General features: G+C 36.4%; 5 protein-coding genes across 5 annotated transcripts; 3 read left to right on the top strand and 2 right to left on the bottom strand.

Moving 5' to 3' along the window:
* On the bottom strand, positions 1-874 carry B0P05DRAFT_541946 (uncharacterized protein). The gene has a single exon (XM_051578252.1). It carries the CDS (start codon positions 747-749, stop codon positions 294-296), a length of 456 nt encoding a protein of 151 aa, XP_051434781.1. The 5' UTR covers positions 750-874; the 3' UTR covers positions 1-293.
* Positions 875-3,958: 3,084 nt separating this feature from the next.
* B0P05DRAFT_541945 (uncharacterized protein) lies at positions 3,959-6,369 on the top strand. The gene is made up of 4 exons (XM_051578251.1): positions 3,959-4,326; positions 4,379-4,564; positions 4,628-4,803; positions 4,856-6,369. Exons 1-4 carry the CDS (start codon positions 4,319-4,321, stop codon positions 6,211-6,213), a joined length of 1,728 nt encoding a protein of 575 aa, XP_051434780.1. The 5' UTR covers positions 3,959-4,318; the 3' UTR covers positions 6,214-6,369.
* A 21-nt stretch (positions 6,370-6,390) lies between these two features.
* B0P05DRAFT_603953 (gamma-glutamyltranspeptidase) lies at positions 6,391-8,808 on the top strand (the record flags this gene model as incomplete). Its single annotated transcript, XM_051583306.1, has 14 exons — positions 6,391-6,547; positions 6,595-6,652; positions 6,709-6,727; positions 6,785-6,805; positions 6,852-6,942; positions 6,990-7,187; positions 7,234-7,264; positions 7,315-7,436; positions 7,488-7,887; positions 7,934-8,071; positions 8,127-8,150; positions 8,201-8,378; positions 8,429-8,589; positions 8,617-8,808. Exons 1-14 carry the CDS (start codon positions 6,480-6,482, stop codon positions 8,806-8,808), a joined length of 1,701 nt encoding a protein of 566 aa, XP_051434779.1. The 5' UTR covers positions 6,391-6,479.
* A 27-nt stretch (positions 8,809-8,835) lies between these two features.
* On the bottom strand, positions 8,836-9,778 carry B0P05DRAFT_541937 (50S ribosomal protein L13e). The gene is made up of 3 exons (XM_051578250.1): positions 9,473-9,778; positions 9,025-9,405; positions 8,836-8,967 (listed from the first exon to the last, which is right to left on the bottom strand). The coding sequence occupies exons 1-3, from the start codon at positions 9,716-9,718 to the stop codon at positions 8,959-8,961; spliced, it is 636 nt and encodes a 211-aa protein (XP_051434778.1). The 5' UTR covers positions 9,719-9,778; the 3' UTR covers positions 8,836-8,958.
* Positions 9,779-12,149: 2,371 nt separating this feature from the next.
* Positions 12,150-13,837, top strand: B0P05DRAFT_541930 (uncharacterized protein). The gene is made up of 3 exons (XM_051578249.1): positions 12,150-12,878; positions 12,935-13,286; positions 13,335-13,837. Exons 1-3 carry the CDS (start codon positions 12,238-12,240, stop codon positions 13,446-13,448), a joined length of 1,107 nt encoding a protein of 368 aa, XP_051434777.1. The 5' UTR covers positions 12,150-12,237; the 3' UTR covers positions 13,449-13,837.
* The last annotated feature ends 481 nt before the right edge of the window (positions 13,838-14,318 follow it).

Here is a 14,318-nt window from a genome sequence, read left to right as displayed (position 1 = left end):
TGGAGGGGGTGGAGGAGGGGCTCCACTAAAAGAGAAACTGCGATTCATCCTAGGTGGATGTGGTGGTGGTATGGGGCCATTGTTGCTCAATGAAAATCTTCTTGGAGGTGGATAGAATTCGTCTTGTTCACTTTCGCTTGTTTCATCAGATATGTGGGGTGAATTAGGTACGCTTCGTGCTACTCGATTTGTGTAGGTCGGCTGTGGCGGATAAAAATATCTTGGTGAACTCATAGAAGATGGAGGCGGCGGAGGTGGAGGTACAGAGAATGAATTGAGCCTTCTTTTAGGTCTCATTCGATTCGATCCAGTACTGCTGATGCTATTTTGCCTTGACAAGTAACCTTTTGAGGGGCTGACGTCATGAAAATACGGTTCTTCGTGTTCGGAAGGCTCGCTTTCCTCGTCATGGGACAAAAACACCTCCTGATACTGTCTTCTTGAGGGCCTTGCTGGACGCATGTAAGATCGAGATGAAGCGGATCGGTGTGGTTCTGGGGAATGCCGTCGTGGTGAAATTGGATGTCCCCACTGTTGTCTTGTTGGATATCTTGCATAATGATTGAAATCATGAGAAGGATCATATATTCTGTTAGGTGCTCGATAAGGTGGACCATGCATATTGAGCTCATACATGGCTCTTGATAAATCTTCTTCTTCATCTGAATAATACTGCCTTGGACTGTTTCGTCGGGCCCTGTTCTGTCGGTTCGGATGAGGATAAAATTGTGGAGATTCTTCTTCTTCATCCGAAGAATAATAATTTTCTACTCTTGTATTGTAATTCATGTAGAATAAGAAGAAAGGGAAAAAGGGAAAAAGAAGGAAAAAGGAAATTTGTTATTGTTATTGTTATTGTGTTTACAGTGCTCACGATCCCATTTGCGGTTATTTAAAATTTGATGTTACAATAGACCTTCAAGTAACTGTTTAAAGGAATGATCTAAACACATGGTGTAAAAAGAGATTTTGCTGTCAATCTGCTTTTAGAAGAAAACTTGATATAGAACGAGATACCAAGTCAAGCTATGACAAACTTGCCGATAGAATCTTTTTTTGTACAGGTCATATGGTATCTTCATCTTAAACTATCTTTGGCCAACCGTATCTCATCTATAGGATAGCGCTTGTTTAGACATCAGAAGTAACGATGGCACCATGGCATTATTTTCACTCTTACCAGAAAACATACATCGTCTATATTCATACAATCAAAGTATTCACTATAGGTTTTTGTATCTTGCATTAGTGATGTACTTTGTTAATATAATATGAATGAAGCTAAGAGGCCTCTGAAACCAACTTATTTTCCAGATTTCTAATTCGATTTTCATTTAAACAGTGAAGAAGATCTGTATTTTTTGCATTTGTTTACTATAAGAATCTAAGGCTTCTCTGATGAAATAAGCGCTGGAGTATAAGGCATAATAGTCAAAGTAAAAATATTAGCCAAAGAAATCATCCGAAAGACATGTTGCAACATAAATGAATGTTTTGTATTAGGCGTATATATATATATATATATATATATTGATGATTGGGCTTTCTTATAGACAATATGATACTGATTTCATTGTACCATACAAAAAAATTTTAAATTTTAGGATGGGCACACCTTTACTATAAAGAAAGCAAGTAGTCAGACTGGAACAGGAATTAGGATTACATTCGTGTACGTTCTAAAGGTTATTCGTTGCAAACCATATATCATGAAATCTAACAACACTTTAATACTTTTCATAATGAATCGCTCTCTTTATTCAATTCAAGCTTGTCGAGTTCTTTCTTTTAAGAAAGACATTAGGTAAATATATACGTCGACAGTAAAGAAGAAACAGCGCATCGCACAAATTATTGTCTTTTTCTTAAGCATATGAGGATAGCTTAAAGCCTGTTTATGCCCGCATAAATTATTCTAAATGCTCGCAAACAATGTTCACTGAGACTTATCATGCTTTTGGAGTTGATCTGAAACAAAAAAAAAAAAAAAAAAAAAAAAAAAAAAAAAAAAAAAAAAAAAAAAGCGACATCAAAAATCTTTATAATCCAAGGGATATTACTCATGAAAATACTCGAATTGACAACTTCTGATCTTTCTTTTTGACACTACAAGACTAAAAAAAGATTTGTTGACGCACACTTTGGGTACCTAAGCCTGTCAACAGCTCTGTTTTTAGTCTTGTAGTGTCAAAAAGAAAGATCAGAAGTTGTCAATTCGAGTATTTTCATGAGTAATATCCCTTGGATTATAAAGATTTTTGATGTCGCTTTTTTTTTAAGGTCTATTTTGTACTGTTCAATCAAACTCTAAAAGAACTATTGAATGCTATCATGCTTGTGCTAGTTGAGTGTGGTTTGATCTGTCAAGAAGTTTGGGTCGTGCGTAATATGAGATATACATGCTTCCTCTATACTGGTAACGACCTTTAAAAACCTGATTTCTCTGTTGATCCTCTTCCAAATCCAGATTGGTTTATATTGGTAGAAACCCTTGAAACGAAACCTTGAAATAAACTAATGATTATGTTAGTACAATTTCAAATGAGGTCAAAAGTATTGTTGCTTAGAGAAAATAAACCATTTATACAATCTAACTACACTACTTTTATATCAGATGAGGCATATCGAGAATTTTCTCTGCGTTTCATATATGTCTCTTGATGCCCTTTGATGCTAGAAAACATACTCCTAGGCCTAAACCGACTCATTTACAGTCGACTGAATACGATTTCAAGGCATCTGATACATGATCATGAGCTATGGTATATAACAGCTATCTCTCGAGGTAGAAATAATAGTTGCTCTTATCAACAATTGTTTTTTCTCCTAGCACTATCTTCTTGCCGTCATTCGCAGTCTATGATCAACTCTTCTTTTCGCATTTGTCAGCACTACATTCCCATTAAAGTTAGTGAGACTGTTGTTTAATCGATGTCTTTTATTCCGAATACAAGTTGTATCCTTCCTCCTAATTCCTATGAAAGAGTTTTAAAAGAAAACTCTTAAAAAGAGGGCTAATCAAACTCGGCGATGATTTAAATGTTGGGACAAGATCCCAACCAATTCTTACAGCCTTTAAATACGTAGAGATCTCAGAAAACCATAACTTATTGACATTCTTAACGAAAGAAGATTGAAGATGTTTATGTATACCAATCAATTGAACATGATTGACAATAATGTTAGAATAAAAAGTCTTATTCTAAGGTACACCAATTGGTTTATAAAAAGAAGTAGAAAATCTTGAATTGATTGAAGTAAAAGAGACAACAGCTATTGAATACCAAATAGGCAATGAAGAATTTTTGTCCTACCATGTTCTTGATCATTTTGTATTTGTGCCATTATCTTCATTTTCTTAGCTGTTGATTATTGAAAGATCTAAATTAGTGATTGAATATCGTTTGACGCCAGTATATATGTCCCCAGTTTTGTAAGATAGCTATTGGCTTATGCAAAGCGTATTGCTTCCAATGTGTTAAAGCTCCCTTTCACAATTAAACTACACACATTATTTGTTGAATAATAATATGCATATATATCGAAAAAAAAGTTGACCTAAGGAAATTTAGACGTGTAAAAACCTCTTGACGCGACGCGTCTCTTTCCTAAAAAGAGAAAAAGAATTTCGCGTTTATTTTGCCTAATTCATAGAATAAAGTTAATTCACAATCAGTCGCCCTTCCCTCAACCAAATATGCATTACACAGTGAAATTTTTTTCTCTGATGTTTATTTGACATTTGATGTGACAGTTTGGACTGTTTAAGCTGAGTTTAAGCTGATTGCCTCTCAGGGAAATATTGAACCAATATAATGGATTTACAAAAAAAAAAATGCTAATATAAAGTTTTTCTTGTCTCATATGTGTTTATTGTTCACATAAGATTTTTTTCTTTCATGCTTTTATGCTCGATAGAAAGAAGACCACAAACCAAGCAATAGATAAACTAAACATTGTTTTTATTCGAGTAACAATAAAAAAAACTTTTTCTCTTTTGTGTACTGCTTTCGTGACTGCAAACGTTACTTTTGGCTGGGCTTGAACAAATTTTTTTCTTGCTTCTAGTTTAAATACTTTGACAAGAAATAAAAAAACTTTTCTACCGTATCTTTTTCACTTTATATTTTCTCACCTTTGTAGGGAGATCAACCAGCCGCTTTGTGTGTACTTTGAATATATTATAAAACAAATCATCATCAAAAAAAAGAAATACCACTTTGCATTAGTGCTGCTTGAAACACGATTTTCTTACCCTTTCTTAAAAAACTTTTCTTTACCACTTCATAATTTTACCCCTTCTTGATATTTATTTGAAATGGCAGAGTAAGTGTCTGCACACGAAGACAAGTTCTCGGTAGTCTAACATATTCTATAGCGTTACTATTGCACACCAACCCACCACGACTACAAACGAAATTGTCTCAGAATCAAGATTTCCTGATTCCCCACAAACTGTGGATGAAGAACAATTAAACCATTTATTAGCTGGTTCTTCTGCCGATTGGCCTAACAATGTGCCGGTCGAAGACTTAACTGGTGAGGTCCAAGAATTAATGATGAGGTAGAGTGTGAAAAAAAATTTTTTTTTTATTTGCATTTGTTTATTTATTTGTGGAACAAATAGAGAGTCAATGAGTTCCTGGCTTCAACCTTGGGTAGCTGAAAACGCCAACTGTCTTGTTGGTTTTGATGCTCAAATGTATGCTCAATCGCTTCAACTTGAAGATTTGTTTGGTCAAGACCAATTAAATTTCACTCAAAATATCACACCATCCGCATTCTACGATGAAATCACTTTTGGTAAATAAGAATTGATTTTTGTTTGAATGAAACAGCTAACTTACGAAAATAGTTCCTGATGATGCTTCACTTCAATTAAGTGCATCTGCTTCTTCGGCTTCATCTCCATCTGACAGTTCTGCTCAAGTCAGCCCTATTGTAGAATCTGCTACTACTAGCCACCTCGACCAACTTGAACAAGAACAAGGCATGATTGTCGAAAAACTTGATGTTTTGGAAAAAGAAGAAATTGAAATTGAAGAGATTCAAGTGGATGAACGACCCGCAATGGAAGTTGTCAACACACTGAAACGTAGAAGAGACTCCTCAAGCTCTGAAAGCTCCAGTGACGATGATTCCTCGTCCTCTTCTGGCTCTGAATCTGAATCTGATTCAGATAACGAACCGAATGTTATCCCAACAACGGTTGCCAACATGAACAGCCGTGGTCGTATGAACTACTCATCGTCTTCTGACTCTGATTCAGATACTGAAGTGATGGCCGGTCGTCGTTCCCGTGCTGTGTCTCCTGCCTCCAATCCCTACATTTACATGCACAAACGTCAAATTGAAGAGACCTTACTTGACAGAATCACCAACCAACTTCATCCCGAAAAATTGCCTGGTATCTTGCCCATCTTGTCGTCAGAAAAGGCTAGTAGTCAACACGAAGACGAAGTAGAAATCGACTTGTCTTGTCTGGCTCGCGAACAACTAGTTCAAGTGTTGTCTTATGTGGACGCCTGTATCTTAGAACAAAATGGTGGCCCTGCTGTTCGTGTTGAAGATTATATCCAAAAAAAGCCTATCAAGAAGGGACCTCGTACTCGTCCAGCACTGATAGAAGAACCTCGTAAGAGACGCCCAGCTAAACAGAGACGTAGACCCATCAAGCCCAAGAGTAGATCATTAGCTGAATTGACAGAGGATATCGATGCTGGCTCATCATCATCCGACGAATCTTCTGAAGAAGAACTTGCGCCGAAATCCAAACGCTTCGAAGGCCCCATGTCCATGGCTTCTCTTTCTAAATCAAATGGATCAAAATCTCGCAATAACAAAAAGTCTGGTAAAAAGTGTCGTACTCGACGTAGAGATGAAGATGCTACTGTTTCTTCTTCTGTGACAGTGATTCAAGATCCTAATAGTATTGCCTCATCTCGGCCCAAACGAAGAGCAGCTGTTCATAAGCGTAGATTATTAGAAGAAATGCTTGCACCTTCTGATAATGAAGAGGAAGACGATGATGATGATAGTCCACTCATTGTGTTTGGTGATGAAAAGATGGATTTTGGTGTTGTGGATAACTGCACTATTACTCATCAAGTTCCAGTGATATCTACCCAATCCGAAGTAGTTGTTGTGGCTGCTACTGTTCATGAAGATGAGTGTAATGAAGATACCGACGAAGAAATCGACATTATGTTTTAATTTCTTTAAGCCACTCCTCATCCCTCTGTACATTTTGTAATTCTCTTTTCTATCATCATACAAACAAAAAAAAGTCATTCTTATTACTATTAATTCCATTTCATCTATATATTTTATACATCCCCCCCCCCTTGTTTTTTCATTTTGTTTTTTTTTCATGTCAAATAAAGAAAAAAAGTACATTTTTATATTATTTTATTTATCGCAAAAGAAAAAAAAACTATAAAAAGCCCTTCTTTTTTTTTAGTCTTTTTCTCAAGTTAATAATGACTACTTTACCTTTTATTTCTCGTAGATCCACTGTATATGGAACACATGCAATTGTGTCTAGCTCGTATGTAGAGACTTGAGAAAAGAAACATGTATTTATCGTGATGATAGTCAACCTTTAGCTACTCAAGCAGGTATTGAGATATTAAAGAAAGGTGGCAATGCTGCTGTAAGTAACCCCCCTTTTTTTTCAACACGTTAGCTTAATTTACACTCAAACGATAGGATGCTGCTGTTGCTGTTGGTAATATAAATGAATCTTACTTGACCAATGATGACTAATGCTTATTATTTATTTTAGCTGCTGCACTAAATGTCACAGGTAATGTCAGTTCTCCGCAACAATGTTGAACCTATTTAAACAATAGAACCTGGTTCCACTGGTATTGGTGGTGATGCCTTTTGTCTCTTTTATGATGCAAAATCTTGTACTGTCAAAGGGCTAAACGGATCGGGAAGGTAAATTTTGATGATCATGATAAAGGAATCGCATTAATTTTGATTAGAACACCTGCTTCTTTAACTTTAAGTCATCTTCGTGAGAAAGAAGGCGTTTCAGGTTATGTTTTACCAAGCGATAGCATTCATGCTGTCACAGTACCTGGTGCTGCTGCTGCTTGGGTAGATACAGTTGAGCATTTTGGATCAGGCAAGCTCGATTTGTCTAGTATTCTTGCTCCTGCTATTGAATTAGCCGAGCATGGGTAAGTTACTTTAGAAATGATAAATTTTTGACTTATTCTGAATAAGGTTTCCTGTCTCTCATATTTCTGCGAACGGTGTAACGTATAATTCACACATATAAAAATGATGCCTAATGACTGATTATAGTGGAAAGCAGAAGCCAAGAAACTTCTCGAGACAAATCCAAATCAAGAAAAAAATGAGTGGTTAATTGATAATAAGCGTGCTCCCGAAGAAGGTGAAATCATGAGCATTCCTACTTTAGCCGAGTAAAGTACATTAAAAAAAAAGGATGATGGGAAATATTCATTTATCATTAGGACATTCCGAACACTCGGAGCAGAAGGTAAGAAAGGGTTTTATCAAGGTCGCATTGGTCATTCTATCATTGATGCTGTACAATCAAGAGGAGGACTTATGACTTTGGATGATCTTGCTCAACATACGAGTGAATTGCTTGAACCTATTTCATTCGATTATCATGATTGGACCGTCTGGGAAATTCCTCCTAATGGTCAAGGTATTACAGCTTTGTTAGCTCTTGGTATTATTGAAGCTCTTGAAGAGGCTGGCAGGATAGATTTCTCAAAAATCGAACATAACTCAGCCGAGTATATTCATATTGTATCTGAAGCTTTGAGAATTGCTTTTGCAGACACAAGGTACTATGTTGCTGATCCTCAGGTGCAACCAGTGCCTACAGAAGCACTCTTGAGCAAGGTAAGAATCGATCTTGTTTCTTTCTTTTCTTAGATATATTATTCAGGAATATCTCAGAGAACGCGCTAAATTGTTTGATCCAAGCAAGAGAAACGAACATATCATCAAAGGCTATCCAGAAGAGAATGGTAATACTGTCTATCTCTCAATTGTAGATCAAGAAGGCAATGCCTGCAGTTTTATTGTAAGTTGCTATTACTTGATGAGGAATTCAAAATTAATGTTTGTCTTTACAATAGAATTCAACTTTTATGCATTTCGGGGTAAGTGTCTATCGCCAACAACAAGAGAAAGACCTAAGGAGTTTACATAGTCTCATATCATTGCTGACAATACGGGTGTTGTTTTGCATAACCGTGGCTGTAATTTCGTTTTAATTGAAGACCATCCTAATTGCATTGCACCTAGCAAAAGACCTTACCATACTATTATTCCTTCCATGATCACTCGTAAAACAGATCATGGCCATGATCTTGAAGCCTGTTTTGGAGGTAAAGTACAATGATAGTGGTTACAACATACTCAATTGCATTTTCGATAGTCATGGGTGCATTTATGCAACCTCAGGGCCAGGTACAAGTGGTCCTCAATATGAAGCATTATTTATCCAATCCTCAACATGCACTTGATTTACCTCGACTCTGTATTGCTCCCCCTAAAAACAATCCTAGAATGACAGCTAATGCTTACTCATTCACAGAAGTAAAAGATTCTGTTATTTACTTAGAGGATGGCATCACCAAGGAAACTATTCAAGGTCTAGAAGCCAAGGGACACACTTGTTATACTCTCCATAACCATGCTCGTGCCATGTTTGGTCGAGGTCAAATCATTAGATCAAAGGTTGATAAACGGACTGGTCACCGTGTACTTGCTGCTGGTAGTGACCCTCGAGGTGATGGCTGTGCCACTGGCTGGTAAACTAAATAAAACCCCCATATTACTATGTTTGACAATGAATAACAAAAGATCTTTATATTGTATGAATATGTATGTATATATATATAATGATGCATCTTCAAGTCTTTTTATTTTTTCTGTTGCATACGCTCACAATTTTAGCTAAACAATTTATTTCTTCTACAAATTTCAAAAGATGTTAGTGGATCATACATCATACAACTATCAAATGCTTACCTTGTTGGCTTCTTCTTCGGCCTTATCACGAGCACGCTTTTCACGGGCACCGAGGGTACGGGCAGCAGAACGAGCATAACGGAGCTTCATGTAAGCACTGGCGTTCTTTTCTTCAGCAGTGATGGCACGGGCTTCAGGGCCAGCAGCAACTTGTTCAACAGGGAAGAGAGGAGAACGGAGTTGAACAGCAGTGGCAACTTCAGCAGCTTCGGCATCACCCTTCTTGGGGCTAGTAGCCTTACGGGGGAAGACAATGAGCTTAGCCTTGTAAGCCTTCAAGCGTTGAACGTTAAGTTCAAGAGACTCGTTGGATCTGTTGCGACGACGGTGGTCGACAGCAATACCAATGGAACGAGCTTCCTTACGGCGGATACCAGCTTCCTATATCATTGGACATCAATAACTCTCTTCTCTTTCTCTTTTTTTTTTCTCGACTTTTTTTTTTTACCTTGAGTTCTTCAAGAGTGAAACCACGACCAGCTCTCAACTTCATGTTGTAGCGGACAGTGGGGCAACGAACAGCAGGACGGAGGAGACCGTCAAGAGGTCTGGGAGCAACACGGCCAGCCTTTTGAGCACGTGCGATTCTTCTAGACTTCTTGCGACCAGCTTGATCGAACCAAGTCTTAACGCGACGGTCCCATTGCTTGCGGAAGTGCTGGTTAGGCAATTGGTTGTTGTGCTTCAAAACCATGGTCTATGTGTTGCAATGTATAATTGAAGGTTGAGTTGAAAAAAAGAGTGGTGTAAAAAAATATATGGAAAGAATAGGTTAGTGACATGCGTTCATCTTTCTATCAATCCACATCCAATTCATATCCAAAATGATGGATCTACTGTCGTTGATCATGATGGATTCTAAGCTTGGATGTGTTCTTGTTTGACTATACATACGTAAGGATTACCAGTGAGGGGGAAAGAGAAAGACTATACAGAAGCATGGTGTTCAAAGCACCAAAACGCTTATTTTGGAATTCCGCTTGATTACCGGAAACCGGACACACTCGGACTGGGATCAAAGAAGTGCATACAGTGACTCTTATTCAAAATTTTCTGATACCTCTTGTCAACTGTTTTTTTTTATCAGATCTACATAGACATTGCTTATCTGTTGACATTGATTTCATTGGATAACTCTCTTTTGTCTGCTGTGTCAATGTTATCAGATTGAGTTTATGTGTACTCTCTATAGTTTTTTTTTTGTCAAAGCCATGAAGCTATTATTCACTTTTTTCCAATGAATCAAAAATCAATTGGACTTAACAAGTTTTGGTATAGTTGCTCAACCGAATAGCAATGGCCATCTCTTTTTGTATATTATTAGATCATATAGATATAAACACTTCTTGTCTTGTTTCCAATTGAAAGAGTAAAGTATGATGTTCTCAAGAGTTTAGAAAGTATTATACTATGAAAAAAGCAGATCAAGCGAGAATGTAGTTCTCAAAAGTCTTTTTAGTTTCTCCAAAAAGAAAAAGAAAAAATTAAAAGGTTATTTTTCGACTATCAATGAGAAAAAGAATGGCAAACAAATAATTGCTTTTTTATAGGCTCAGCATCACGTGAAGGTAACAGAGTTTGTTAGGTAACATTGGTACATAATTTCCCTCTAGTCATCTTTAAGAAAATGCCTGAAGTGTTGTCTTGGTAGCTTAGTTTTACTGTATACTAGATCGATAAATGGAGATTCATTTCTACAAAAGTGTTACTCTCTTTGCTTCAAAGAATAAAAAGATACATTTTCCGATTTACAACATCTTCACAAAATTGGAAGGGTAGATCCAATACTGCGCATAATTCCATAACATTCTGTTACTCTGGAGCAAAACAACAAAAAAGAGCAAGAGTAGTACAAAGAGATGTGGAGTACAGACCTTACATCATTCGATTGTTTCTGTCTTTTAAAGTTGGTAATTCGCATTAATAATTGTCATGTTAAAAATACTTTACTTTGTTGTGTAGCCACTGTTATTTTTTTTAATTTCAAGTTTTTCATATGAAAGATCTTCTTATCCAATAGTCGAATCCCTATTTATTCCGTTCAACACTTTTTGGTCTGATGTTGTAGTCGTATTTGAAGACAACCATATTTTTTCTCTAAAACATTTAAGCGAAATTCGTAACATTGTAACCATGTGATGATGTTTGAATTGTTTGAAGAAGAGAATGTCCTTTTAAAAGCAGCCGATAATTCATCATCAACTTGTTACGGTGTTTCATTGGAAAATGACCAATTGATTAAAAAAAAAGACATCATTTTTTGTCACAAATATCTATGTATTATTATACTATGGTGTTTTTGCGTAATTAGGAAAAGTGAGCTGATATTTTATTTGTCCACATATCAATACGATCATGGCGCGAATGAATATCTGATAAGCTTGGGATCCTCATGTGTGTGTGTGTGTGCGTGTGTGTGTGTATATATATATTTTTCTTTTATTCAAACTAACTCATTGTTTAAGTTACACGAGCACTGGGCAGTGTCTGTAAAGAAAAAAGACAAGCCGTGATTGATTGTATGATAAATATCATTCTATGAATTCAAGAAGTGGAAAAAAAGACCCTGTTGGACCTTACAGGGCAAGAATGGAAATATAATTTATAAATGGATCAAGACGAATAGAGAACTAGTCGCCGTTTTAACTAACAAGGTTGTATTCCCGAATGTTTTTTTTTCTTTTTATAAATCTACTTACCTTTGGGAAACAAATAGCCCCATTTTCTTGCTTTACACAAGTCCAACTAACTCTATAAAGGAGAATATAAAGAGCAAAAGAAGTAAATAATAAGTTCTATTGTACTTTACTGAAAGAAAAAAAAAGGGTCTCTTTTATTTAGACCAGGCGGGTTAATACGGAAAAAAAGAAAGCCCTTCACTTATTGAAGGAAGTCTTTTTTTCTTGCTCGAACAAATCATTCTTAAGCGGTACTTAAACACTCGATTTTTATTGCAGGATTGGGAAGAAGAGTGTGGGGCAAATGATACCATTGGCCGCATACGACTCGAGAGCATCGGAAACTAAAACACAGTTGCCAAATAGAATCCCGCGTGATCCCATTCTATTTTACTCTCTGAGAAAATTAGAAATAAAAAGGGCGGGAATCCGTTGAAAGCAAACTTTCTTTTTTTTTATTGCCCTTTTCCTTTTTGTTGTTGTTGTTATTGTTTTTACAAACCCTTTTTATTATCTAATACAGCTTGAAAAAAAAATGAACAGTATCAGTTGTCCTGCACCTCAACTAAAAGCAACTGGAAATTTCTTTTCTCCTGAAGCTATGTCCTATGGTCGTAATACCACAAAAATAGAATCTTTTGAATTCCAAGAATTTGAACAATTGAAAACCACAGATTTTATGATGGATGCATCAGTAAATTCAATCAACAATCTTGCAACTAATCCAGTCGCTTGCGATCTCCAAGAAGTGATTGCTTACTATCAATCACAGCCTGAACTTTTGAGGCTGATTTTATTGAGCAAAGTAGAAGAGGACAAGCGTCGTTCAGAAGAAGCTAAACTTAGAGCTAAAGAACTCGATATGCTTTTGCTCCAACAACAACAACAGTTGGCTGCCGTTGGAACTCCTGATACCTCTTTTGTCTCTCCACAATCTTGTGCTATCAATAATAACAATAACACCTTTGTGCCAAATGGCAGTAACAATTTGATGAGCACAAATCAATTCGTTAGTCCTACAACAAGAAAGCTTAGTGCTCTGGACATTCTGATGGACGATTCTGACTGCCGTAACCGTCGAGACTCTGCATTAGGTTCTTCTTTTGATGGCAGTGCTAATTCTGAGGAATTAGACGACTGTACCTTTTCTCCAAATCCATCTATGCTTTCTATGAGGTATGTTTCATTTATTTTAAAGGGTCCTTTGATCTAATTGGTTTTCTTTGTTTCAGCTTTCCACCACCTATCCATACAACAGCTAATACAAACACTAGACACTCACTACAACCTCTTTCTCCAGCATATACTTTATTACAAGCAAACTCATTAGAAAACAGCTCTATCTCTCCTCAAATCACTCAATCTCCTGAACAATTGCCTGAACAAGTCCAGGATCGTCGATATGATAATACTTATTTCCCCCAACGTCCTCGCCGTAGACGTGAGATGCAGGCCATCTCCAAAATCGTTGAAACAAGAGAATACCCTTATATTGATGGCTTCTTTTGGAAGAATAACGGCAATACAATCCAAAAGAAGACTGGCAATAAGAGTGTTTATTACAAGTGTTCCAATAGTACCAAGGTATGTTATATATAATTATGAATGTATTTATCTAATGTTTTTCCTTAGGGTTGCCCTGTTAACAAAACTGTTACTTGGAAAGATAACGGTGAATACTTGATCAAATACAGAGGTGAACACCTCATTGATTGTGGCAAAGTTCAACGTATTGTCGACATGTAACCTTCCCCCCTCCTCAGAATAATTCTTCTATGTCTACTTTTTTACTTTCACCCTTAATCTGTATATATTCTATATAGCTCCACTTCATGCTACTGTAACAATATGATCTATGTAATTTTAATGTTTACTTACAAGACAAAAAGCAAGCAACGTTTCATATTTTTCGCCTTTATTTCCTTGTACTTTTATTTCCCTCCTCTTTCTCTCGCTCTCGAATAAACAAATTCAAAAAAAAAAATTGTTGTTACTTTTAAGATGACACGGTTGTAGACAACCATCTGTTTATGAAAAACTTTTTTATTCTTGATTCGTAAGAGAAAAAAAAAACTAAATCATCTGCGTTAGTTTGATTCGAAATTAAAGAATTTCTTGGGCGTTTAGTACGTAACACAGTTTAGAAACTGTATCACAGGCACGCAGCTTCTTTGTATCTCATTAGTCAATAAAAAGTTTCACATTTCAATGTTCATTTTTAGTACCTTACAGTGAGAGTAGTAAAAAATAGTATTGAAGCTATGAATGCCTCAGACAGACAATGCCTTCCTTTTGAATAAGCTCCTAAACAAAAACCATCATTGCTTGACCCTATCTTTTCCTTGATACATGTGCTGGACAGCTATATGCGCGATCCTGCACGAAATGGACTACTTTTTCTTTCAAATTGTAGGGGGGCCATGGTTACGTTTATCGAAATAACGGTCTTTATTGTCTTTGTTTAAACTATTTCGTCCAATAGACACGACTCAATAGTCGTGCTTTGAAAAAATGGATTAGATAATCAAAACATTGATTTGAATACCCCCAAAAGTTCAATTTTCAACTTACCACACTCGCTTTGGTCTCCGTCTAAAATCTTTTCTTACAACTCAA

This window comes from Gilbertella persicaria (genome assembly GCF_025201335.1).
Source record: "Gilbertella persicaria strain CBS 190.32 chromosome Unknown B0P05scaffold_20, whole genome shotgun sequence".
Classification (NCBI taxonomy): Eukaryota; Fungi; Mucoromycota; class Mucoromycetes; order Mucorales; family Choanephoraceae; genus Gilbertella; species Gilbertella persicaria.
Note: the sequence above shows the minus strand (reverse complement) of the source record. Positions and strands in the feature narration are given on the sequence as shown.

What these genes read in the sequence shown, in the direction of transcription:
- B0P05DRAFT_541937 (XM_051578250.1), bottom strand. Translation starts at nt 9,718, where the DNA reads ATGGTTTTGAAGCACAACAACCAATTGCCTAACCAGCACTTCCGCAAG. An exon ending in TCACTCTTGAAGAACTCAAG is followed by an intron (nt 9,406 to 9,472) that starts GTAAAAAAAAAA and finishes CCAATGATATAG; the next exon opens with GAAGCTGGTATCCGCCGTAA.
- B0P05DRAFT_541946 (XM_051578252.1), bottom strand. Translation starts at nt 749, where the DNA reads ATGAAGAAGAAGAATCTCCACAATTTTATCCTCATCCGAACCGACAGA.
- B0P05DRAFT_541945 (XM_051578251.1), top strand. An exon ending in GTCCAAGAATTAATGATGAG is followed by an intron (nt 4,565 to 4,627) that starts GTAGAGTGTGAA and finishes TGGAACAAATAG; the next exon opens with AGAGTCAATGAGTTCCTGGC. An exon ending in CTACGATGAAATCACTTTTG is followed by an intron (nt 4,804 to 4,855) that starts GTAAATAAGAAT and finishes TTACGAAAATAG; the next exon opens with TTCCTGATGATGCTTCACTT.
- B0P05DRAFT_541930 (XM_051578249.1), top strand. Translation starts at nt 12,238, where the DNA reads ATGAACAGTATCAGTTGTCCTGCACCTCAACTAAAAGCAACTGGAAAT. An exon ending in CCATCTATGCTTTCTATGAG is followed by an intron (nt 12,879 to 12,934) that starts GTATGTTTCATT and finishes TCTTTGTTTCAG; the next exon opens with CTTTCCACCACCTATCCATA. An exon ending in AGTGTTCCAATAGTACCAAG is followed by an intron (nt 13,287 to 13,334) that starts GTATGTTATATA and finishes GTTTTTCCTTAG; the next exon opens with GGTTGCCCTGTTAACAAAAC.